At 40.3% G+C, this 27,698-nt stretch overlaps 1 protein-coding gene across 5 annotated transcripts in view; it reads right to left on the bottom strand.

Moving 5' to 3' along the window:
* TPD52 (tumor protein D52) overlaps positions 1-27,698 on the bottom strand; it is a 121,784-nt gene that overhangs the window by 71,274 nt on the left and 22,812 nt on the right. The window contains exons 1-8 of one of the 5 annotated variants that reach the window (XM_058421414.1): positions 26,989-27,175; positions 21,944-22,059; positions 20,198-20,346; positions 19,194-19,295; positions 18,156-18,182; positions 13,759-13,800; positions 12,363-12,411; positions 9,783-11,258 (exon numbers count right to left, since the gene is read on the bottom strand). In XM_058421414.1, coding sequence (XP_058277397.1) covers positions 11,142-11,258; positions 12,363-12,411; positions 13,759-13,800; positions 18,156-18,182; positions 19,194-19,295; positions 20,198-20,346; positions 21,944-22,059; positions 26,989-27,160 — 774 coding nt within the window. In that variant the 5' untranslated portion in view covers positions 27,161-27,175 and the 3' untranslated portion in view covers positions 9,783-11,141. Of the gene's footprint in view, positions 1-9,782; positions 11,259-12,362; positions 12,412-13,758; positions 13,801-18,155; positions 18,183-19,193; positions 19,296-20,197; positions 20,347-21,943; positions 22,060-26,988; positions 27,176-27,698 lie in introns of those variants that run through there. The other 4 variants (XM_040067318.2, XM_040067328.2, XM_040067338.2 and 1 more) reach the window with 4 other exon arrangements.

Genomic DNA, 27,698 nt, shown 5'->3' with positions numbered 1-27,698 from the left:
TACATAAGCACATGTTATACTTTCAACACTAGAAATACCATACAAGCCATAAAACCCTCTGACACATAACTCCTAAAGAAGAAATATAAGAATTGTACTGCTTCACTGACTTCCACCTAGGAAGAATTGCAACTAATTAAGAAAGAAGCTACTGCACAAAAATACCTGCAGGGTTATTTTGAAATTCATGTAATTCAGGAATAAATTATTTTCAAGGAAGAGTATCTTCATTTTGTCTAAGTTACAGTTCCTGTTTACCAACCTTTCTCATCCTAAAAAGAAAAAATATGGAGGGCACTAAACTTCAGTTTTACCAAGAACAGGATTATACATAATTAGTAGCATTGTCCAAAGAGAAGCAAACACAGTAACAGGAAGTTATAAGGGCTGTCGTACTTGGCAAAGAACATTGAAAAATTTTGCTTGGCTACAGACACAAATGTTAAGCCAACTTCCCACAGTGAAATTGTACATTTTTAAAAAGTGTTTAAAGTTGTATTTTGACTGCAGATTAGGAAAGGATTACACTTCAGTTTTAAAAACAATAAAAGTTTCATCATACACTACTTGATATAAATTTATGTTCATTAACAACCTTCTATCAAGCTCCATATTTTGGAACTCACTGCAACTCTGATGAATATAGCATATTCCAAATCTAGTTTAATTTTTACATACAGAATAACTTCTAATTAAAAATATCTCAGCTGTGCAGAGAACTCATGATATGCTTGAATGTATATATTTGTACATTTGTACACTTCATAATAATGAACAATGTAAGATTGAAAACTAAGCACATTTTTAAAAGAGATGCAAATAACAATTAACTGAATACATGTAGTACTAAACTAGTAAAATACCATGGTGAAAACTACCTTTGTCTCTCATAATTACACTTTTCAAGAAGGATCATGTAGGTCTCAAAAGAAAAAAAAAAATTAAAAAAAAGTCAGAGGAATAGGATTTGGGTGCCATGCTTAATATTTAACAGGTTTTCCTGAACTGTACTTTTAGTATCAAAATTTCTTTGTTGTCTAGAAATCTCCATTGTTAAAGCTATTTGCAGTTTTCTTTCTGTTTGAAGATGGCATTTCTTAACCTTATCACTGAGGCGCAGTATACAAACTGTTCTTCAAATCACGAAAGAGCACAACTATTCAGAACACTTTGTAAACATACTTAACTGACCAATGCCTTACTACATGCTACTAACTCAAGTGTAGCAGTACTGTTCACAGAACAAATGTCAAATTCTTCAATTAACAGACTAATCTCATATGTCCTACAACAAATATAGTGCTATCATAGTAAATGCAAATTAAGGTGATTTTTTTTAGTCAATTATGGCTATCCCTGCCCATTATCAGAAGTCAAAGGTGTACACGATTGTGTTTGAGTCTGGGTGCTTTGGTATTATATACAGTGACACACATGACTAAAATTTAAAAACCTTTTTATTTTCCTGTGACTTTACTGAGCATGTGCTGAAGAGGATTAGCATAAAACATTAAAGGATATCGGGGGAGGGGAAGGTCAGCACAGCTGTATCACAAAAATTAATCATCTGCTGCTTCTAGACCCTTTTTTGAAACTTTTTCATCAATCAGCTGCCCATTTAAAACCAGAAAGTCATATTGCTAACACATTATAATGCTACCCAAACCACAAGGCTTACCCAACAAGTCTTATAAATGTACAATCTGCTGCACTGGTTGACTCAAAACCAGCTTCTTTGTGTTTGTAGTAAAAGGAAGGTTTTCCATTTATCTTCACATTTTGACTGGATACACAGCAAAGAAACTGCAAAACAAGACTTTCATAAAGAATTTCAAATGCAGCTTTGCAAATATGCTGTTGACTAGCCAGGTGGATCATTTACGAAACAACGCTGAGCTAAGACTTTATTTCACAACACAAAATAGCACAGATTTTTGGTCACAATAAAGCAGCTTGTTTTTCTCAAAATTAAATAACTTCTATATAGAATTTAAAACATGAAGTATTTGTCTACATACTTCTTTCACGGATAACTTCATAGCAAACAAATAGAACATTAGCATCTAAATCACAGAAAGTAGGTGAACCTACTGCAATGGGTTATGTCAAAAAGAAAATCTAACCAGATGAGCACAGAAGAGTCCTGAGAACAGCCCATGGTGTTTTGAGCCCAGTGTCTGCCTTCCTCCATTTATCACTACCCTGCTCTTCCAGGCACTTTTTTTTTCCCCAGGTTCCTGGGGAACAGAATGCTGTTTCAATAGTCATATTAGGAGAATAACTGGGGACTCCCACAGCAACAGGGGGTAAATATAATGTTGATAATAGTAACCACTAGAAAGGATTTCAATTCCTGTTTAACTGTCCCATTATGGTTACATGCACTTTCTTCCAGATACTTCACACGCAATCAATCAAGGCTAGGCAGCTGACATGCACCTCCTCTTCTCCATGGCACTGACAGTCCCAAGCCAGTTTCATTTTGGGGATTTTGTTCTGACAGCCAGTCATCAAAGGCGTAACACCTACCACTCACGGACCTCCAGCAATGCCAAAGCAACCACCTGCCAGCCCAGAGCTATCTGAAGGAGCAAGTTCCAGAGAGAGCTCCTCCAGAGCTGTGATCTTCATCTTCTTCAAGTCAAACAAGGACAAAGGGCCCAGGGCCTTCCCACATGAACCTGTGTCCCTGAGTACAGGGCTGTGACAGGAAGCCATGACAGTGACACTGTTACCGTGCTATAATTAAGGCCACCACAGGGGCAGCATGCATCACTCCTCTGCTGTCCAACATCTGGAGTCCTGTCTACCCCCTTCCAAAGTGCTGCTCCAACACCGTGTGACTTTTACAGAGTCCTGTCATGCAAGCACTTTTGTCACGTGCAAAGCGGGTCATCTGACAGACCCAGCCATGCCTTCGGCTGGGACAAGCCCAAGTCAGAACTGGCGAGTTTTGGTGCCTCAGCCTGAGCATCCACAAGACAGAACTGCTCCTTCACAGAGGTCAAAAGAAGGATACACAGATTAATTCCTACTTTAACACAAACCAGCATTTCAAGAAGATCCCACTGAGAAGATGCTGAGACTGTGACAACATCCTTATTTAGCACAAACCTGAAAGCACCAGGTTCACAGCAGAGCATGAGCACGCATAACCCAAGTTTCTCAAACACAGAATTACAATCTGGCAAAGCAAATCGAGAGAAACTTCCAGGTGAAGACTACTCACTCCAGATCCCTCAAACCCCACAGCTGGAAAGTCCTTCTCTCAGTTAGTCAGCAGTTTCCAGCACTTGAATGCTGGACAGAAGATAATCCACCTAAAACAGTGACCTCTGTGCTTGGCATATAGGTTTTATAAAATGCTGATATATTTGTAATCAAAAAAAGAATGTTATTTATTAGCACTAGCAAAACACTGCAGCCACACACAGATTACGGGTATACTAAGAAATATTACACTATGAAAACTACAAGTGAAAATTGCACTAAATATTAATCAGCATTTTTGCTCTCAAACAACTACAACTTCAGGAAAATCATCTTCTAAATGCTAACTTAGGTGGGAAGATAGATTGAGAGAAATATTTCCTATGAATTATTAGATGAAAATAATTCTAATTATTTTTTACTATCTGATTTCAAAACATCCAGTGTCACACATTATTTTAACCTGACGATGCCCAGATACTGCACAACCAAGACAACAATTTTATAAAGATATCCATGCAGCTTTCAAAAATTGTCACTTTTGTGTTTTAGTTTTTAATGTCTCCCCTAAAACTTAAACAGATAAAACAGCTCCTTATATGACATATAAAAATATTTTTTCTTTTTTTTCTTAATGTATACTGATATTTTATTTTTTAAATAGTGACATTTCAATACACAGACACCTTCCTCAAATTTACTAATCCTTTCAGCAAAGAGCCCCTAGCTAAATTAATTTAAAAACACGTATGTGCCTGGAAGAGTAATTTCTAATCTCTTTCAGAAATTAGATACTAAAATGTACTGATATCAATCCAGTCCCTCCCGTCTGAACTTCAGACAAAATCAGTTACGTTTCCTCTGAACAGACGCTTTCCCTTCAAACACGGTATTCAAGGAATGAAACAGGAAATTCCTCAAACGTGCCGCTGCTGCCGAGACATCTGGAAACAAGCGGTGCCCTCTGCCGTGCCGGGCGGGGATGTTCATTCACGCAGCATCCCTGCCCGCCTGGGCACAGCGGCCTGGCCGAGCCAGCTGCACATCGCTCCCCCCGAGCAAGGACAACGCTCTGCTCGTGGAACCGGTCCCTGACACCTGATGGCTGTACCCTGCTACTCTCACATGAAAGAGTCCCAAGAGAGCAGCTTCATCACGCTGTGACGCATATAGTGGATTAGCAGCAAAGTTCACTTAATGATAGCCCATTTCTACCTACAAGGACACTTGACAAACTTCACTCATATCTGAAACATTTTTAGATAACTTAGTTCACGGTGAAGAAAAGAAATATGCATTTATTCTAAATTAGCTAATTTATTCTTACGTTTTCTTCAAACTTTGATAACTGAGCTAACAACACAGCTCAAAACCCATTTCTCTACCTGCATCAAAAATCATCTCATCATTCCTAAAGACAAGGTTTCCTATTTTGCTACACAAGCAGCTTTAATCCATTAATGAAGGTAGCACTTAAAGTATTTGGTCCTTCTAAAAGATTTCATTAAGCAATTCCATAGAGAAAAAAGAAGAATTTTAAACCTGTCTTTTTTTCTTTGTTGTTTATAATGCAAAACCTAAAATTGTAGAAGGGAAATGCAGCAAGAAGTGAGGTGCCTGCTGTAGACAAATATCGTGTGGGTTTATCAGGGCATTTGGCTTACCAAGTTGCTGCCTTTTCAACAATCCAAATCATCAGTTAAGTGCCCTGTCTGTAAGTTTCACTTTTTACAAAACAGTTGAAGGTGAAAGCTAAAACACAAACCCTAACCCTTGAAAATTACCAACACAGCAGAGACACCACCAGGCAACTCCGAGATAAGGTCAGCAGCACCCATTGCTGCAAAAAAACTTAGAGCTACCTAGGAAAAATATCATCACCATGCTTTCTTTATCATCTGAAGACAAACACAAGCCTTCATGCTCATTCATCAAGTTTACTTACATTGGCCTAAACTAAGCCACTGCCAAGTTTCAAAAATGAACAGCTGACATAGGAAACCCATGCAGGGAACCTGACTAAGCCTCTTCCCAAAAGAAAGAGAAACACAAAAAATCCAAACACCACCTCTGGCTCTTACAGGATGAAGCAGAGCAAAAGACAGGCAGCACTTGTCAGCTGAGAAGAGGAACACAAGTTTTCCTCTGACGGTAACTCAGGTAAGGGATGAGCAAGATCACATTCCTCCTCTTCAAAGAGCAGATCCTGTAGTTGCTGGGACCCCAGGAAAGGACAGCAGCTAGAGCCACCACACCCTCTCCTGAGGGAAGTGTGTGCTTCTCTTAGAAGGATCTTATCAAAAGTTCATCTAAATATTTGAGCTTTTCCATCAGCATCCAGTGCATCCTACCATGAGTATTACCCAGCTTTACCAAAGTAACGTCTGGGTTACTCCCAGCTGTGTAAAGTTTGTTTACCAAATAACATACTTTCTAGCAATCAAATATCATCTAGAAGTGGTGATAATGTGATTTCCAGAAAACTACACAAAATGAACAGATTGCACGGCAGTAAGATCCCTTTCATTTCCCTCTTGTTTATGCCACCTTCCACTAACTCATTCTCACCAAAACCCATTCCCTCTTCAGTAAGCTCCTCAAAGAGCAATCAGTGAATAAACATTAATCACACTCAGACTCACTGAGCACTACCTGGGCTAAGAATAGCATGAAAGTAGACTCATTATAATCTTCATCTCACTATTACACTTTGAACATCACTAGGCATTGCAAAGCAAGCTAGTTTCCTTCCTCTGGTTCAAGTGAAAAAGTAGCTCAGCAAAGCGAGCTACAGAAATTCCGAGTTGTTATTTTAAAACCCTAGTTTGATTTTAAAACCAGATATTCATTTTAACACCCTAGTTTGATTTCTAGTAATGCATTATTTGCACTTGTGTATGCAATTCCACTTGAAAATGATGTTGTGAATACAGTGTAACATTTGAGTTAGTTAAGAAGCTTTAAAGGCTTGATAACAATTCATTTACAGATGGAAAGAGATTACGTAGATAGAAAATAATGTTTCCAGCTACTCACTTCAACAGAAAAACAAAAAGAGGAAAAAATTAAAATCCCCAAATCCCCAAAGTAGCATTCAGTATCTGCTACAGCTACATCAAGTGATTCTGTTCCTAAACTCTTCTGTGGACATCCCCTTGAACACCACCTGAGCCCCTGGGTTCGGCAAACCTTCGATCTTTGCACAGCCAGTGCAAAGTGTGGATTTTCAGTGGAAAACAGAAAGTTATAGATTATGCAGTAATTTGGGATATCAGGTCTTAGATTCAGTGACAGGCATTCCCAGTTCTACACCTGAGGTACCAAACAGGTCCTGTCATAATAATTCATAGCATTAAACTCCATATCCTACTGAGCATATTTCAAGTAATCTCAGATACAGGTGTGGTCAAACAGAATTGAAAATGTTACAAAAAGATGACTGTCAAAGATAAACAATAGCATGGAATCACTTCCACCTGAGGAATAAGCAGGGGTCAGAGGTTTTCAGTTTGTTAGAGATATTCTGGAATATGTCAGTACACTCACAGTGCTTTTTTTTCTGTTTCCCTACCTGTCTGCTTATGGACTCTGTGACAATCTGTAGGAAAAATCAGCATGACAAAACTCAACGCACTGCTAGAGAAAGTGATGGTTATTCACAAAATCTCTACATTTATTTTACCACTCACTCTTTCCCAGGTTCCATACATTCACATTCCCATACCCCTGGACTCCCAACAAGCATCTGGAGAAACCCCATTTGGGTACAACACCAAGGATGAAGGTTGCAGCTATCAAGGCCTCACTATGCTTCTGATATTATTCCTGTATGGCAATGGTGAACTAGGTTTTGGACAGATCTTTTACACCCTTCAGGAGTCAGTAGCTGTTGATGGGGTGGTCCTTTGCTCCAGAATTCTACTTAGTGCAGCCTCAATAAATAGCAGACTGCTGCTCACCGTCTCCCTCTCCATGACTGATACATGGTGGAGTGACAGTAAAACAAATGGCACATGAGATACGGGACACAATCCTGTAACCCTCCTTGTGCACTTCAGGAGCAGGGTCTGCTCCTGATGAATCTCTCACGCTGCACCTTTCCAGAGTGCAGGCCTTGCCAAGCACACCATCCTAATTTTACAGCCAAAGACAGCTTCCCAGAGAACTGTGGGTTTTCACAGTATGTAGCATCCTTTCAACCCTTATCCTGATGTTTCTTATGCTAGATTCACACACATACAATTCTACAGGTGTTTCACTTGTAAAAGCCTTTGTATTTCCACTAAAAGTCTCTGGAATAGTGGTTTAACAGGTCTTTGATCTGACCCAATAAAATCATTACGAGATTTTCCACATCCTCCGTGCCAGCCTGTAAAAAGCCAGAACAGAGCTTTGCCCATGCAGCAGTAGCTTGCACTCTACACAACCAAAACTGCTTGCCTGCTTTCTACATTACACTTTTGTAGTAGTATCTTAATAAGAAATATGAGCTGTCCACATTTCTGGCTATTTATTATGCAGGGTGAAGTGGTGAGAAGAGAGAATCAGAGTTGTTTGGGTTGGAAAGGACCTCTGGAGATCCAGTCCAAACCCCCTGCCAAGGCCGGGTTACCTGGAGCAGGTGACACTGGAATGTGTCCAGGTGGGTTTCTGGGTTTTGAATGTCTCCAGAGAGGGAGACTCCATGACCTCCCAGGGCAGCCTGTCCCAGTGCTCTGCCACCCTCAGTGCAAAGAAGTTTTTCCTGATATTGAGGTGAAACTTCTTGTACTTTAGTTTATGGCCTGTCGGTAGGCACCACTGAAAACACTCCGGCACCATCCTGTTGGCACCTGCCTTTGAGGTATTTATACGTATAGTTGAGATCCCCTCTCAGTCTTGTCTTCTCCGGACTGAACAGGCCCAGCTCCCGCAGCCTCCCCTCGCAAGATACTCGAGACCTCTCATCTTTTTAGCCCTCTGCTGATCCCTCTCCGGCAGCTCCTGGTCTCTTTTGTACTGTGTTGACCAGAACTAGACACGGCACTGCAGATGCGGCCTCACTAGGGCCGAGGACGCTGCCCCGGCTCGATCCCCTCGCGCCCTCACCTGCCGGGGGCCGGAGCCCGCGGTGCCGCTACCCGGGTGCTGCTCCGTTCGCTGCGGGGGAGTCTCGGCGGCTCCCGGCGCGGCCCCGCTGCCCCTGCGGACCGCGGGCACCAGCACCCGCCACGGCCGGGCCGCGCGGCCCCACAGCGCCGCCGCCATCACTGAGCGGGGGCGGTACCTCCGCCCCGTGCGCAGGCGCAGCGCGCCGGGCTGAGGCGGGCGGCGCCATCTTGGGTGGGGGCGGCGGGCACGGCACTGCCCCCAGGCGGCAGCGACTGGACGGGGGACAGAGCTGAGGCTGCGGCAGGGAACGGGTGGGCTGGACATCTGGGGGGATTTCTTCACGGAAAAGGTGATTACACATTGCCATGTGCTGCCCAGGGACGGGGTGGAGTCACCGTCCCTGGAGGTGTTTAAGGAAGGACTGGACGTGGCACTTTCATAGAATAACCTGAGTTGGACGGTACCCGCAAGGATCACCATCAACGCCGGGTCCTGCACAGGACACCCCAGCAGTCACACCATGTGCCTGAGAGCATTGTCCAAACCCTTCTTGAACTCTGTCAGGCTTGGTCCTGTGATCACTTCACTGGGGAGCCTGTTGCAGTGCCCAAACACCCTATGTATGAAAAGCCTCCTTGTAATACCCAGCCAGAACATTCCCTGACACAGCCTTCTGCCATTCCCTTTGAAGCCCCACTTAGTGCCATGGTCCAGTTGACAGGGTGTTGTTTGGGCATAGGTTGCAACAAAAGCTACTGGAGTATAATAATATGTTACAATAAAAGGACTGCCATGTGGCCTTAAAAAAAAAAAAAAAAAAAAAAAAAAAAAAAAAAAAAAAAAGCCTTCCTTCAGAAAATGGAAAGCTCAACTCTGGACTAGATGACCTTTCTTTGCCAGATAAATAAATAAAAGACCCATCCAATAAGGATCATGTTCCAGAAAAACCTGCCCTACACGGTACTGACCCAAAAGAGGAAGAGCTCCATTCTCTCTATACCATTCAATTCTCTGTTCCTTTGTTAAGGTAGAGCTGTCAGAGGCTGAGGGAACATGTCAACCTGTTTTCTGAACTTCATGATGTAACCAGGGCAGTTTCATTTTATGTAGTGGCAGAGCACTGGAACAGGCTGCTGAAGAAGGTTGTGGATTCTCACTCTCTAGCATTGAAAACCCACCTGGGCACATTCCCGTGCCACCTGCTCTGGAGGGGACCCTGCCTCAAGAGGGAGTTTGGACTAGCTGAGCTCCAGAGGTCCCTTACAACCCTAACAATTCTGTGACTTGTAATTTTATGTAAGCCACTAGAAGGCAACCTAGGCTCAGTCTTCTCTAGAAATGCCAAGCTCAGCCACGTAGATTCCTGGCACTGCAGTAGTATGTATCAGCACTGCTTTGAACCAAACTTAAAGGGTGGTTTCAATTAGAAATAAAATTTTCTTACTTATTTACATTATCCTCCATGTTGACAGGACAATACATTCCTCACATACACTTTTATTAAGCTTCTCACATGTAATTAAGCACACATTCTACATCTGACATGCTAGCAAGGTTGTCAGGAGCCAACTTTTTTTTCCCTCCAGACACCCGCGGCAATTGAAGTGTCATGGATTTCACACAAATGTAGCAAAAGTTGTTTCCAGTTCTAAGCACAGTGAGAAAATGTTCTAACCATGTGGCAGAAACACATGAAACACAAGAAATTTGAGGAGTACAGCAGACAAAACAAGATGTAGGAGGATACATGTTTTAGGAGAGCTACACTGAACGATGACACTGTGCACCTCTCAAAACAGACTTCTGTGGTCAGGAACAGAGGTGTTGCTTGAGGTACAGGCCTTAAATACATAAAAAAAGACTAAGATGTTGTAGCAGATGTTTTCAGGTTTCAGCCTACAAGGAAAACATACGCTATTGGAGCAATTCTCTCGAAGACTAAAAAACAACCACTTCTGGGGTCAGGCTCATTCCTCCATTCCATACTTTGTTAGTGTGAATGTGACACCACCACATGTGAATGAAGATGAATCTATCTGTGACTGGTCAAATGTTCAGAAGAATGTTATCTTACCACAGCAACATCCTGTACAAAAAACAAGACTGAAAACGTTACGGTGACTGAACCAAACCAGCACTATGAGGCATCTTGCTTTCCATCTGCGTTGGTCAGAAGTTTCCAAGGTGGACAATGCACAGACAGATGGTACATTTTACATGTCCTGTGTTACCTATCCACACCTGCTGTATGAGGAACACGCTCAAAAACCAGTACATTCCTACCCATGTGTGATCCTGCTATAACTTGTGTAAAGCCTGCTGAAACTGAAGTCCTTTCTTTAGGTGGGAGTGATCCTTCCTCCTTGTCCGGTCTCCTAATCCAATGTCCCTTGCAGGCAACACTCGACTGAAACAGTTGCAAGGGAGCGAAGTAACAAGCTTCAGTTTGGCAGCAGCAGCAGATTCATAAGGATTACGTTCATCAGTAATTACAGATTTTAAAGAAATTATGTATCCACAGTATCTGTACAATATAATTAATTTCTCAAAAGAGGTTTTTTTCATTGCTATATTTTAAAGGTTGTCTTCAAATTACAGGTAAGTCCTTTAAATGCTTGAAAGGCATAGAAATTCCCCTTCCCACACAAAACCCCAAACAATGTATTTTAGTTTCAAAAATATTTTGAACCCACAAACAAGCTTGATATCAGTTAATTGGGTAAAATAACTAGGTGCTAAATAAAAGCACATCTGGTGGAAAGAGCGCAGAGAATGTTACAAGTGTGCTTGTTTTTTCCTTGCAGCATCTGGCAGTGGGTAGCAGGACAGAGGCAGAAATCTCAGTGGGTCTCTTCCTCTGTCTGTTCTGCAATAGTTTCTGTGGCACTGGCATTGGCAGCAGAGTTGAGAACTTCTCCAAAGTCTCCCCCAGCAGGTTTGCTTCCTCCGACTTTAGACTAGAACACAGAGAGAGCCCCAACAAAGCATAGTAGTTATTTGGCATGCCAAACATGCTTAACTGTACAAAACCAGTGTATCTACACGAGTTTAATAACTCTCTTCAACAGAGCAGCTTTTCCAGGTCTAGGAGACCTCCACAATATTCTTACAACAAATCTGTACATATTTGGCAGGAAACACTCACCAGCAGATTAACACAGCAGACTCCCTTTGACTTTGAGATGTATGAAGCAGCCCTTATTCCAGGGCTGATTCCCGAGTCCAAAGGTTGACACACCCTCAGTTACAAATGGATAAAGGTATGCAGCCTTTCAAGCCATTAAGTCTTTTGGAGTTTCAGAGTTAAAACTCACTACTTTATTTCTCAATAAAGAACTTCGGACAGTTTTGAGTCTCAGCAGCAATTCCCCAGATCCTCAGAGGAGCAGAGCAACTATTTTACTTTCTCCAGGTAACATTTGCCTTTTCACTTCCCTCTGCAACATACACTCTGTAGGACTGTGGGGGTGTTAATGGCAATTAGTTTCAAGAGAAGGCCCAGTTCCCCTTGCTATCCCTTGCATACTTCTCATCCAGCCCAGTGTCCCCAGGAGAAGTCAAATCTGGTTCCTATTACACAGATTAGTTATTTTTAAAATGAGTTTTTACCTGGAACAGTTATTAACGGTTGCTTCTGGCACTTGAGGCTTTTGGGAGTAAAGTTTAAATTAAGGCCTTTTGTCTTTTTTGCCAGAAACGAAGGATGTATCCAAATCTATTCTCCTGTGTAGGATACTAGTCTTTAGAAAGGCATGAAATAAAAGCCTAGACATTTTTGGATACCTAGTATTATCTATTAATTATTTTAGATACCTAATACTAGCTGTTTGTGCAGGTTAGCTGGCTACTAGTATCCTCCTGTATGAGTTGCAGCCAGACTATTATTTTATTTGCAAATCAATAAGTAGAGAAACCATTTCCACAGCACTTAAAAAGATATTCATCTAAGCACCTCTTCAGCAGTTTACCAGTAACTAAAAAATAGGCTGCCCAGAATACACTTGAGTCTTTTCTCCACATCCACAGCTCCACAATCATCAAGGTGTTTTAGAAATTCTTACCTTGAAGTTTTCAACTTTTTCCTCAAAGGATTTGAAAGTAGGAGAATTTCTAGGAAAATGAAAAAAGGAACCACAGAATTACACCTAGTTAACCTATAAACATTACAAAACAAGTAGACAGTTGCTTTTTCCCCAACAGCAACATGAGACTTGTTTGGGGCTCTTTCCCTGTTTCAAAGATAGCCTAAAAATAGTTTACATCTGGATCCCCTCAAGTACTACAAAACTAAAATTCAAACATACTCAAATTGCAGGCTTACATTCATCTTTGGCAACTAAACACTGTCAGGTCCAGCAATAGGATCCTTCTTATCAACATGGAAGGGAGAATTAGCAAGTATTTTAGGTTTAGCTTATTATTCCCAGCGATTTCAAACACGTCCCTGGCTTAAAGCATTTGTTCAGAAAAGCTTAGTTATCACTTCTGGTTAGCCTAACACATTACTGCTGAAAAGAGCTCATCAGAGTTTTTTTCACTTTTTATAGGAAAACTAGTTCTGTTTACTGTGCTACATGTTCAATAAATAAAACATGGTTCACAGTGGCATTTTCTGCTAACATGATAAATTTAAGTGAGACTCCCGCTTGCCTTTAAGTGCCAAAGGCAGCTGTAATTACAAATGATAAGTTCTGCATACAAAAAGCAGGACAGCTTGGGATTTCCAGCGCTGAGGGCTGGTGTACAATTCCTGAGGGTCAGAAGAGTGGCTTAATGTTCCAAGTAGTTGTCACTGCCATGAGCAAATTTGTGCAATACCTCATACACTTCTTTTGCCTTTATATAGGATGGAAAATGCTTGCCTTCACTGGACCAGGACTAAGGATTACTCAAAAATGTATTCTATAAATTTTGAAGACAAGGGGGTTTTTCAGAAGAAGTCTACAGCTTCCCGTCTTCCTTTGCTTGGCATTTGTGTAGGTCACCCACACTCAGCAGCACCCTTTCCCTTTGGAAAGCACACAGTGGTACTTGCATCAAACCAGACTCTCAGGAGATAGATGGACACAGTGCCAAGCAAGCAGAGAGAAACGGAAAGCACCCCAGATCACCAAGAGACTTTTTGTGAAACCAGAGGGGGGTTTTCTACTAACTTTCATTTTCAAAAACATATGCCAAGCTACTGCCTTTTAAACTTAGAATCACTTCGTAGCATTATACTCCAACAGACAAGGAAAAGCTATAGTTTTCCAAACAGTAGGGATGTCACTTTCCAGAAGTGACCACCTCCATAAACAAAACAAAATTTATCCTATATGTTAGTACAGGAAATCCACTATAAAGCTGCCTGGGGTTTTTGGTGTTTTATAAAACTACATTAGTTGACTTAAGTTCAATCTGACTTGATTCCACACATGAAAATAAATAAACCAAACAGCTCGATAATACATACATTACCTCATAATAGGCATGCTAATTGAATGTTGTATGGAGCGTATACTAAATGCCAGCATTAAGAGAAAAGAAAGCGAAAAATTAGTTTAAGTATTGCATTGAAAAGAAATTGGCTTAGAGAGCTGACTTCTGTAAACTATCTTTGGTAAACAGCCAGAAGTCTTACATAGTCTTAGTAACTACTTGGGTTTGCTTTATTTAATTGCTTAGCCATGCACACACACACACACACACAAATGTATCAGAGCAAAAGCTGCAGCAACCTTTTTCTCTTTTAGAAAGATTCAAGTGCCATGCTTATTAGTACTTGTTCTGCTTAGCTACAACAGTCTGTCTGCTCCTTAAGTTTCTCAAGCAACAGGAATCATGCTGCATTTACAGTTTTGGCAACAGCAAATAGCCAACACTTGAAAGTCTTATTAATCAGCTCATCTTCCGACTGAAAGAATTATTTTCTACATCCAAAAGGCTTCCATTTCAGTTCAGTGTAGTTTTTTACACCCATCGATACAAATTATCTACTCATTAATATACATTATCCAACAAAAGCAATCACATCAGTCAGTATTCAAGGTCAGGTTTATGCTGGGAGCAGGGATAATGTCCTAGTCCTGTGTTCTGAAATTCACCAAGGATTTCTAAAACCTGCCATACAGTCACTGTTTGTATAGCAAGAAAACACATCCCCTCCTAGAAGGTAACTGGATATAGATGAAGGAGCTCCCAAATAGCCTCTACACTACCTGGCATCTAATTTAGTTCCATACAAAAAATTCCTGTTTACTGCAGATACAAACAAGCCTTATACATTAAATATTTTTTACCAAATACCACAAGAGTAACTTTGAATTATTACAAGTGATGATCTCAGTTTTTCATAACTATACATGGAATGTCAAAATTTGTCTTTATGACGTCTTTCAAGAGTATACTTTCCAAGCAGTTCCTGAGGGAGGAGAAGAGGGAGAGGAAACCACTCTCTCATAAGACATACCTCCAAACTTTCAATTACCATCTCAGCACAACCAATGGAAGATACATTCACAGAAAAAAAGAAGTTCTATGTTTCTTGCAGAACAAGTTTTAAGAGATTCTTTATGAGGGCTCATCAGTAAAATACCATAACAGGAAAAAAAACACACACAAGAAGTTCCTTTAAGGCTGGGGTCCCTTAAGGCAGATGCACAACTATAGGTTGATTTGTAATTACAGAATACTGAGAATCAGATACACAAGGCCAGATGCTTTCCTGACATATCAGTAATGCACAGCTGTGTTTCCTTTATATACCCAACCCCATTTCTCCTGTGTTTCATTCTTATGGATGGTCTGGCTTCCACAGGCTTTTCCAGAACACAGAGAAGCTGATAGTCTTCTGGGCTGTAATTTATATTCTTCACTGTAATGTGGATTACTACAAGTTCTGGGCTTGCTACGTGGCAGGTTTTATTACAGAGCTACACTAACACTAACTAGTTTCAGTCAATGCTCAGCCAATTCCCCTCACACTGCAAGAAGTTTCTCCCTGCAAGAAGTTTAAGGCTAAAGAGTATGAAATACATATATTTACAAACTATAGAATGCTCATACTGAAAAAAAACTATAGTGTATTGCAGACCTTTTAACAGGTGTCTACAAAAGTTTAGTTTCATCTCAGACATCATTTAATAGAAGAACTATTCATGCATTCATGAAGAATTTACTTGCTGCTGTACAATACACTTCTGTATATCCTCAGTATCCATTTTGCAAAATGACACCAGAAGATATTACATAGTTTTATCACATTATGATTAGTTTGCAAGAAAACTGAATTAGATAAATGCAGTTCATTTTTTTAACATAAACCACCTATTCTTCAGGTAACACAAAGACGCACAATTAAATCTTGAACAGCTTTATGAAGAAGAGAACTGTATTTCTTTTCCCAAATGACAGAATGTCACACTAAAGCACTCACTCAACCAGGCCATCACGTTGGGCAGTTTGAAAGACAAGCCCTCTTTGCAATGCTCAAAAGCAAACCCCTAGCTTAAAAAAGACAATAAATAAAAAAGGCACAGTAAGCTGCTCTCCAGTCTTCCATGTATTTTGTATTGCATTAAAGCTTTCTTAACCTCTACACAGTATTTTTTTTAAAGCTACTCCACTGCCTCACATTTTGAAAAGGCACAAGGAGGTATGCCAGAGTCCCTGCCTAGAAAACATAGTTTAACATACACAGTAGCTAGTTATTTTCGTTAGTAGTTAAATTTCCAGCTGATATGCTGCTAAGTTACAGTATTTAGGAATCCATGATCATAGATCAGGCTTCTAAAGCAAGCTAAGAAAGTTACTCTGCAATCTCAGAGCAAGGCAAAGATGGACTTTGCTCCATTATAGGTTTGCAGTGCAAGAAGAGCAAAGTGCAGAGTCATGATTGCTCAGAAGCTACATCTTGGTACTACTATTGTTTTGCACAGAATATTGATGTTGCCTATAGAAGAAAGGTTAGCTCATCAAAACTTCAACGAATTCTTACAAAGAGAAGAAAGGTATTAAGAAAAACCTAAGAAGGAACAGAGCTCATTTTCATCATAACAAAGAGCAGAGGAAACAAATACAAAAAGGAAGCAAAAAAATACACTGACATCGCACTACCAGTCCGCCCTTCCTCTCCATTTCAGTAGTTTCCAAAATCACAACTCCAGCAGCTGCCTCACTCCCTTTTATCACTCCCTGTTAAATCACTTTGCAGTGCCCAAATAAAGACCTGTGCGTGATGTTTGCTGCTTGGAATATGTAGAAATAGTCCAACACGAAAGAAATCACACCACTATAGCTGAGAAATCCCTCAACCAAAACAATACAAGGGAAAGTGAAGCCACAATGAAGCCAATGCAAGAGTTTAAGAACAAAAATGCACCTCCATATTTAGTATTAGTTCTGAAATCAGTAAGCATCAGGCCCATCAACTCTCACTTCCAGGAAAGAATTTAGGCATCTAAACCTTTCTGAAGCTCAGACTTGCCCTTGAGTAGTCATATAACCCTCAGACCTGAACTCACTGGCTGAATTCCAGATGAATTTGGTTCTCATGAAAAACAAAAAAACTTTAAGGCTTTTAATCTTTTGTTTCAAGTGCAACTAAGATCTTCAACAGCACTAATTCATCACACTTTTGTTTTGTTTTCTAATCACAGCTACCCCTGAATTTATAACAATACCTTGAATTTCCATCACCGTGATACTCCTTGAGAAGCACACCAACAGTGTGGACTTCTCTGATACTGTTACATTCCTTCCCAGTGGTCTGGTTTCTGATAAAGAGTACTCAACACCCCCAGAGCCACTAACTGGAGTAATTAGGACACCCTTAAGCTTTTCCTAAAGTAGATGACTCTGAGAAGCTCTGAGTCTGTGCTTGTCCTTGCCCAGTGCAATAGTCCAATTATAATTGGGGAACACCACAGCCTTAAGGTAGAAGAGTGATTCCTGTTAAGTGAGCAGGTGAAATCTGTATCCAAAAGGAACAGAGAAGTCTTCCAGGTTCCCACTGTCTCACTGATGCTAAATAGGACATATTTGAGACTGGCTGCTATTCTTATCCCTGAGCTCATTTCAGAGTCTGAGTTCTCATAGCATCCTGTGCCTCTGCCCATCTCCTCCCCTGGACAGCAGCTCCCAGTTAGTACTCTAGGAGCCAAATCCCAGCATCACTCTAGAGATCCTACTGGCGTCTTTAGCTACTTAGTGGGGGAGTAGAGAGAAGATTAAGTCAGACTCTGGTGTGCAAAGATGGGCTGAGAAGCAATGGACATGAGTTGTTAACACAGGAATTTTAACTACTGAAAACACTGAGTATTTGCTTAGATCAGAGGCAATGTAGATGAGTAATTAAAATACTGGTGCTGCTAAAATAATCAACTCAAGGACTGCTCCATGGACAAACTATGAACAAGGAATGTATAACTATTTCACATTTAGACTCTAGTAATTTAGTTAGAATCACAATGCTAAACAGCCATTGTAATAGACACAAAAAGGGGAAAATCTCTACTCTGTCACTGCACAAACACTGTACAGAGAAAGATGGAAGAATCCTGCATGCCATTGACCTCAACATTATATTCTGTCTCTCAATAAAAAAACCTTGCAGGATCATTTTAGTGGGTTTCTTTCTAACAAGGAAGAGAGACTAATTAATTATTATGTATACTAAGACTTCATGTTCTGAGCTAGTTACCAGGTGAACATGAAGAAACATCTTCCCTGACATTTAAAGAGCTTCAGTTTTACCCTTACTAACACTGGAGAAAAGAAGAAATTAACTTTTACAGACAAAACTTTAATCAAAAACTTTAATGGAGACAGTCTGACTACATGCTTAGTTCCAGAAGCAATTCTTGTGCCCACCTTACCTAAAGGAATGTGAAAATGCCTGTAGTCTGCACAATGCCAGAGTAAGCATTAAAGAGAGAAAGGAAGTTCTGATAAATCTGAAGAAAAATATGTAATTGTGTAGCTGTACTCAAAGTGTTTTCTCACTAGACTTCAAAAAGCAAGAGGTTAATGGCAGCATTTTAAAATGGCTGATTTTATTACATGGCTGTCAAAGTAGCAATATTCTGTGAGAATGGGTGAATTTTTATTTGCCAAATAATTGAAAAATAAGTTTAACAACAACAAATTAGCCGTGGATATGAATAATTGTACAGGTTCCAGTAGTAAGAATTATATAATCAAGGGATTGTAAGCTAAGCATCTAATTGTATTGCATCCAACAGGATTTCTGCAAGCAGCTCAAAATAGTTCTAAAAATGACTAGCAGACTTACCTAATGTGTATAAAGAGCTGTGTAATTTGGCAAAGTCAAAGTATGTTGCATGCCAACAATAGTTAAGAATTAAAAAGTGCCAACAGTCTCTTAAAAATGTAATAAAATCAAGCCACTTCTATGAGGCAGAACAGCTTAGAAAGAAATAAATCACACCTGGAAGGAATTGACAAACAAAACAAAAAACACAAACAAAAACAACAACAACGACAAAAAAGAGCCAAACAACAAAACAGAAACAGTTAAAGATAGTAGTTGTTTAAATATAATATTCCACAAGCTGATAAAGAGAGCAGAAATGATAGTGCTATGTGTATCCCACAGAGGCAGGCAGACACTACCACCTACAATCACACCAGAAAAGTAAGAGCAGCAGTGGAGGTGGTAGTACACATCGCTTTTCTCACCTACATAAAATACACACCACAGAACTCCTCAGCATCACTGAGGACATACAAGCAGATTCTGCAGCAAGTCTCTTACCTCCCCTAAAACAGTTGCTGAAGGACCTTGACAGATTAGCTTTTAGAAGCACTAGGTTTGTTAACAGCATAAATTTATTGCAGTGATCACCCACTTATATAAAAAGTGCAAGTACTTGAGAAGAGGTAAAGAAACCTACCTGACATCTTCAAATTTCTTGGTTATGACTGAACCAACAGAAGAAAAAGCAGCAGAAGCCTTCTGACCAGCCTGAGACAGGGTTTCTGATGTTCTCTTGTATCTGTGTTCAAAAAAAAAATTTAGCTTTTAGTTATTTTAATAGAACACATAAGGAAACTTATAATGTGTGTCTCTTTGTATCAAATGCAGAGGTACACTTCAGCTTTGGAGTCTAATGGAAAACGTACTTAAGACATTATTTTGGGCCTCTGCAGTCCCCTCTGGCAACAGCACCTCTGTCACCTCTGACCAGACCCAGTTCACCAACACGCACCTACTACCCTACCCCTAGCAGAGATGCTATTGTAGGATTTAGTAAAATATAAAATAAACTCACATAGAAAATAGCCCAATCAACAACAACAAAAAAAAACCTCAAAAAAATACAAAAGAAAATAAAACACAAAATAACAACACTATGCACACACACACTGAAAAAGGTCTAATTTTTGTGCCAAGTGCCTAAATTCTTGTACCACACAGTTCTGTCAATAAAATTCACCATAAAAAGCTTGAGGTACATCTTGTGACATTCTGTGGTCATTAACTGCAGAAGGTAGCTTGCTCTAGACCTTAAGCTAACACTTGTGTTTGTCAAGAACAGTAACTGTGACCTCATACTCTTTCTGCATGGGCTCAGTTTACAACAATTTTTCAGGGTGGAAAAGAAGGGTAGTCTGTTGGACTTAGGACACATTGGTATCTCAGATCTATCAGACAAAAAAAAGTGTGTTAGAATAGCCCAAATTTTGGCCAATCATTCTTCTTTCACATGAGATATAGCTTGCAGTGTCCCTCTTAAAAAAAAAAAAAAAAAACCTATGTTGATTTACCCAGAGAAGTTTTAATACAACTTTGTGTTCTTTCTACTCATTTCTTAAGAACAGAGTATTTAGACACGACACAAGGTCTAAACAGTTTTCACTTGAACAGTCTAAACAATCATCATGAGCTGGTACATACGCTGTGGTTGATGTAACATCTTGCCAGCTTTTGGTAATGTTCTGCTTTAGTTCCTGTAGTGAGTTAATTCCCAGTTTTCTCTTGATTTCTGCTAGATGCCTCTCTTTGGCAGCTAGCACTTGTGAGAGTGTCTGGATTTCCTCTTCTACCTGTGGCATGAGAGTTGTTAACAAGAGGTTAACAGTTAACAAGGAATATACTCAACCATTTAACCATGTATTTCTTTAAAGTATCTATTAGACATCAGCAATGGGAGGGCTAACAGAGGTTTTTAACATTGCCTCACAGTCATTCCTAAATCCTAAAAGGGAAATCCAACAGAGATTACAGGAGCTAGTGAGAAAGCAATCTACCTGCAGCTAGCTCTGTTACTGAAATATGTACAAGGAAGCTGGTAACTAAAAGACTGCATAGTTAGAAATTATTATCTATGATACGTAGCAGTTGAGGATTAGTCAAACCCAGGACAATTGCCAAGCCTGTATTCTACTTCCACATCAGAAGGTATACCAACGTGTGACCAGTACCAGGAAGCTCAGAGCATGTCTGATCCATAGACAAATTTTGTCTCCTTGCTTCAACAAAAAGATCCTTTTGTGGCTTAAGCCAGCACCTGTGGACTGGATCCAGCCATAGGTCTGCCTTCTACAGAACAGGTGTGGAAATGGTGCCAGACTGAGCAGTCAAAACACACAACACACAGCACCTGCTCTGTAACTATGAAAGTATATTGTTTGTATACTTCCTTCCTTACTCATATGGTCACTCAAGCCTCTCCTGGAAACATGACCAGAGATGTCAGCACAGTTCTCCAATGCCATTCCGTGAACTTAATACAAGTGACAGAGGCATTAAGGCCATAGGTACAAGGCAAGGGCATACCTCCAATCCTGCTTCCTCATCCAGGCAAGATCACCCTACTTTAGAGTATCAGGCTGCCCACACATTTAAGCTCCTTACAGAAATACAGCTCCTTACTGTACTCCTTACAGTACCTTCAATGCTTCCTCTGTTTTGGATATCTGGCCAAAGTCCAGCGTGACATATCCTAGCAGGACCAGCCCACCCTCATTATCTTTGGCATGAAATGATACTCAGGAATGCCAAAGACAAGAATGTATTAAATGTGCTTAATTTAAAGCTAACCTTTGTTTGCCAACCTTAGGCTTAAGTTAGTGTCTCTCATAAGGGTCCTAAAATCCCATAGAGCTACTAAAGAAAAAACACTGGCTGCTTAATACAGCTTGACTTCGGCATCTATCAGGCCTGAATATTTTCCTGTCTGTCCTTCAAAGAATGCTACTACTTCTCACTCTTAAAAATATTCTGTTATGGACAAGAACAGTAACATGATTTGACATTTGCAATAGTGCCCACACAGATACTACTACAAAGCACTCTTCATGAAAGAAAAAGCTTTAGCTACTTCACACCAGTTGAGATAATACTTGGGTTTTGGATTCCAGCTGTGTTCTCTTTGCTTATTTACCCCTTTCTCACTCAAGAAAAAAAAAGGGTTAGGTATTCATGTCTGTACATTCAGCACACCCAGACTAATTCCCCATCACTAGAACTGCCTGCTCTTTTCTCCTTGACACCCTTCCTTCCTATCTGCAATACACAGGAGTGCCAGCTTTAGACACTCACAGAATGACTATGCAAAGCATTAGCTGTATGTTCAAAGATAACATTATCCCAGATTTTCATTATCAAAGCAAGTTTAAGAACTATTTGCAAAAGAATTACCTTGGCAAGCTCTTTTCTTAGTTCGTCCCGTTCTTCTTCTGAGAGTGTTTCTGCCATACTGACTGTAGCAGCAGCATCCTCTCCAACCTCAGGTATAGAGTCACTCCTCAGCAGCCCTTGAGATGAATGAAGCATGAAAAGTCAGGTTACCAGAACTCTGCCAAACAGCAGCTAACATTAGCACACAGCTCTTTTGTGCCAGTGCCTGAAGAAAACTGATGAGAGGACACCAAAGTCATGCTCCGCAACTACAGGAAGGAAACCGAAGGCATTTTATATTCCATTCTATCAAGTGTATTAAAGCTCAGTATAATGGCAACTGCTGATATAACAAGACTGGAAACCTGTTGAGAACTACTCTGTGAGAGAAACCAAGGCACAGAACACTACAGCCCGACCAGTGTTTCCTACACAACCCTGCCCAGGAGTCTGTGCACATTCTGGTGTCTCACTCATCTGGCATAGAAACTCTGGAAGTGCTGGAGATGCTCAAGGCCAAGGCAGAGGCTCCCTCCCTTACTACTCTTCAGATCAGATTTAAAAGTGTCCATTCTGAGCACACTGGGTGCAGCCACAAGCAAGGTTACACCCATGGCGAAGACTACTGCTCTATTAATTATGAACTCTTCCTCTGTACCCTGCTTGATCTCTCTGTCCCCAGTAGCTGCGACCACTGTGGCTAGAAGGTTGCAGATATCATGGAACTAGAAGTAAGCTATTGGTTTGCACCTGGACCTTAAGACAGATGGAAAGCCCAGAGACATAGCTCAGGAACAAAAGGCTGTTGCTTCAAAGCAGAGGAGTACTGAGAAGGGATTGATAAGGATGTGTATCCACTCAAACTGCCGCCTCTTCCCCTTCCAGATCCAGAAACCAGAACTTTGCCAAATTCCTATATAAACCACAAACATCCTAAAAAACTATCCTCAACTTTTGCTTTCACAGATTCAGGGAAAGGAAGCAGGATGATATTACTTGTATTACTATGATGCAATAACTTTAATGATTCTTTTCTCTTAGTCCTTAGTGCTTGCAGTAAGACCATTTTAAACACCTTTTATGCAACAAAATTTCCAGCAAAAAAGATTTCCCATTTCAAGTCTCTGTAGCTGACACTTAAACATAAAGTTTGCCAAAACCAAGGAATTCTCTTCTAATTGCAGGGATACCAGTTTGCAGGGAGACTGCATGGTTGTGGATTCCCAGAACTAATTCTCTATTTAAGAGGTAAAACAGCCTTGCAGATAATTTAAAAAAAAAAAAGCTAAGTAAAAATCTTAAAATACAAGAGGAAAGAAATCAGGATTGTTTGTTAATAAGGAGCAAAGAAGAGTGTGTGTATGTATACATATATGCGTGTGTGTGTATACATGTACACAAATACGTTGCTCATCTAAGTTGAACCATCTAGCCAATAAAATTCCATTCTCATTTCAGCAGCTTCTGATGGCACTCAACACTGTCCTTTGGTCTGGGAATCAAAAATGCATTAATCATCACTATGATTTTGCTGTGAGGTTTCATATCAAACAGCTGCTTCACAATCAACTGAATAACCAGGGGAAACAAAGATTCTGTTGAGTCTGTAATTAGTTGTAGGCATTCTGTGAAACATGCTCCTCGCAGCTGTCAAGCCAAAAAAAAGAAGAAACCTTGTTCTTGATCAAATTTCTGACCTCAGGTAAAACTCAATTCCACAAATTCTTTCCAAAACAGTATGCTGTCTACCTGTATTTGTGTCCAGAACACTTGCCGTCTAGAAGCGCATCTGCTACATGGACAGAACTTTTGTGAATGCTGTTACCACAGAGTGCACTGAGAAGGAAGCCTACAAGAAGAAAATGAAACCTCATTCTGCATTTATTCATGAGATATGTGCCACATTTTCCCAGAGATTAACATTTGTCTTCTACACAAACAAAATCTAGGTCCTGTGGGTTTCCCAATAAATGATCTTCTGTCAGAAATCTAGGGTAGTAAGAACTTCAAAGTCTAATGCCCAAACCAGAACACATCACTACAGCACCTAAAACAAAGAGTTAAATCTCACAATCAGATAACTTTTGTTTTATACATCAACATATTTCCTTCACAGTTAAGAATACCACACCTTTTTGACAAATTGCTGTTTAACCTATTAATTACATAAAACTACCCTGAAGGAAAACAATTTGAACTGCATTTCTCCTCAACACCCTACACCCTCTCAGTATGTTCTGCTATGATTCCTGACTTTGCTCCCATCTGCAGCCCTTCAGGGACCACTTGCTTGCCATCACAAAGCCATTTCAGAAAGTTTGCAACTACCAAAACCACGCTGACTCCAAAAGCATTAGCACAGCCAGCTGAAAGTCTGTTCAATCTGATTATGAGGAGTCATCTGGATTAAATCACCAAAAATAGATCAAGTGAATCCACCAGTAAGAAAACATGCTGCATTGTCTCCTACAGCAACAGCTTCTGTTTGGGGAATTTTAAGTTTTTTAAGACTGTTCTGCTTCTTGCCAACCAAATGGAACTTAAGGCACAATGCTAAGAAGCAAGGAAATTATCTCTCCTCTGCTTCACATTCCTAGAGTTTTTAGGGACAGGAAATCACTGCTACTCAGAGTCCTCCATACCTCACCCTGCACATCTGACCATGCCTTCCCCTTCTTGCCTTCTGAGCCCCTCTCATTTATTACTTTTTTGAGCTCCAAATGAAGTATGCTAACACCTTCCCATCAATCTTCATTCTGGCACCTCCGCTCGCTCTCCTGTCACTGTTCACCTCCCTGTTCCCTTTGCTCCCATTCCTCAGTTCAGTACCTGTAGGACACAGGATTCATCCATGCTATGGGCAAGGCTGTGCTGGGCCACCTGACCAAGGAACAGTTGTCTACACAGCTAACAAACCACAGACCTCCACAACGGTGTGGCTACAACCCAAATGTATCCCATAAACTAGGGCTGACAGCCAGTAAGATCCTGGCTTTGAAAAAACTTCATAAGGAAATGTGCACACCCCACCTTAGATCTTCCTATGGGGTGTGGAGCAAGAAACGAGGAAATCAACTGGCAGCTGACAAATGGAAATGCTTTGCCTCAAACTACTACTAAGAGAGCATTTCTCACTTGTGGTCTTTTTTTCCCCAACAGAACTGTTGCTATTTTTATTTTATATGGTTATGTAAAATTATTATTACGGCTTTCAACTTGTTACCTTCCATTATGTTAGATCTCTTGCATCATTAGAGTTGTGAAGAACTTAAAATTCAATCATTTGGTACTCTGTTATAACCAAGTTTAACTGAACATTTCATGTCTCTCAAGCAGAATTTTAAAAATTCTTTAAGGGAAAAAAATCAAAAAGACTTAGTATTGAAAAAAGTTATCTACCTTTAATGTCAGTTTTTAGGTCTGTATTTCTAAGATTAACATATTTTCCCAGCCATTTATTAAATCTACTTAAATGAACCAAATAAAGACAGGAGCAAGTTAGTTGATTAGGACTCCACGGATCACATTCAGGGAAATGGTATTTAAGTCCCTATTACTCTGCTAGGGTAGGCAAAGCATTAGAGTAATTCAATCAACACTCAGTTTTTCTGATTTGGGGTTTGCTTTGGCCAGTTTCAATCCAGGTTCATGCTCTATTTTGACCAGAAATTCCTACCTGTCCAGCCTGAATTCAGAGATCAGCAGCAAACAGGAGCAGTTTTAAGTAGTACTTTTCACTGTGGATGACCAGCCTTGGGGTGGGGGCAGGTTAACCTCCACAAAGCTTTCTTTTACACAGACATGTTCTGCATGCAACACTCAGAATGAGCAGTGTGGTTATCACTACACAGTTGGCAAAGCTAAAGAAAAAAGATGCTTGTTATAGTTCAGGAGAGCAACCTGTTACAAGGTTATAAAACCACTCTAACATTTGAGTAACATTCAGTACTACAGAGCATATTTATCCTTCAGTATATAAGAAAGATGAGATTTAAGTGCTTCCCACTTATCTCAGTGAAGAAGCCAAAGTGAGACATATTTCTTCAACCTGGGTGAGAAAATTCTTGGGCTTCTCCCAAATGCTAATTAATATTCATTCAAAGCAAATTAAAAAGAAAATAAAGCCCAGAAAAGGCTGGTGGTAATGTTACGTATCATCACCTGACACAGAAAGCTGTTTCCTCTCTCCTTTAGAAGAGCTGGAAGATTGCAGAAGTGAATGCTGACCACTGTTTCCCAGTAGCCCCTGGCTCATCAAGTTCACAGAGAGGGTTGTTATAGTTCACACTGTGGTTTCCCAGAGGATGCATGTTTCTTAAAAATTTTAAGTAACAAGCCCATTAAAAAAAGTTAACACCTGTGTAACTTTGCTTTGCCACACCTGAAGTAGGTCTAGGCTTTCTATATTTAAAATTACTTTGGAAGATTACATCTGGCAGCAAGAAATGGAAAAGAAGGACAACAGTAAAACCAGACTAGGATGTGTTGGGAGGCACCACTATAGGTGTTCTGCACAACAGGTTACCAGAAACTTATAGGGTTAAGCACTAAACAGATGCTACTGCTGCACAGCACAGGGCAACCCCAGTGCAGTTTGTATCTGCAGGTGGAAGGTCTGCAGCACTTTAAGCGCTAGATGAACAGAGTAAAGATTTTAGAAGGGTTTTTTGTTAATCAGTGAGATTTTCAGTATTAAGGCAAAAGCAAATTTTAGACTACCCAGAGCTCTGAAGTCCTACTAAAAATGCAATTTCTATCTCCTCCTCCAAAAATATCTCATAGTCAAACTAGGCAAATTGTTCCAATCTTGCAAAAGTTCTGTTCCTAATTGTTTTTGCCACTTCATTTTCTCTCAAACTGCCCTTCTACTGAATAAATAACAAATAATGTAAAGTTGGTAAATGTGTAACACATGAGATGTTACCTACATGACACACTGAAGCTAATACACTACCAGAATTAATAGCAGGCCAACTTTTATAGATTTTTAACTTGAGAAGTTTTACAAGTATTAATTGCTAAGAATTTCCCGTAGAGGTTTTAAGGAAGGAAGAGAAGGAAGTTACCAGACTTTGTCAGTGTAGGTGATCCAGGTGGAGAAAGGTTTATACCAGGCGACAAGTAAAGATAATTTCTGTTCACTCCAGCATTGAAATCGAAGGGCGATTTGTAATCCTCATAGAGATCCATGCCAGACAGTTCAGAGAGTGCAGCCATCCTCTTCGTCCACTGAAGCATTCATCTTCACTTTCTGGGGTGACCCAGACAGCAGGATTCAGAAACCCTCCATTTCTCCACATGACACTCACTGTGCCTCCTCAAAGAATTCAGCTCTGCTACATATGATAGAGCCATGTAGCAAGCAATTTCTTAGCCATCCTGTAGCTGCTGCTGTTTACATGGCACAAATTTAAGTTCCTGTAAATTTATAACTGAGGCTGAACTTAAACAGACCGTTCCTTTAACAAACATTCACAGTGCACAGCTCATGGCTTCTGGAAGAGCCTTGGTCCCCTGCAGAACTGCATCAACTCTGTTCAATCATTTAAATAAAAAAAAGGTCAGCTGACTGCAGCTACACCAGGATATCCTTAATCTTCTAGGACACAAAAGGATTACCAGCCATAATCTATCCTATATACCATCTGTGTTGGACTTTTTTCTCTGATTAATGGAAAATTCTGCGTGCATAGCTATTTCTGCAGCTGCTTCCATCAGTGTAATAACCACTAGTGAGAACCCAGTCTCTGCTGCCCAGGTATCACACCATAGTGCA

Source organism: Hirundo rustica, chromosome 1 (assembly GCF_015227805.2).
Source record: "Hirundo rustica isolate bHirRus1 chromosome 1, bHirRus1.pri.v3, whole genome shotgun sequence".
Classification (NCBI taxonomy): domain Eukaryota; kingdom Metazoa; phylum Chordata; class Aves; order Passeriformes; family Hirundinidae; genus Hirundo; species Hirundo rustica.
Note: the sequence above shows the minus strand (reverse complement) of the source record. Positions and strands in the feature narration are given on the sequence as shown.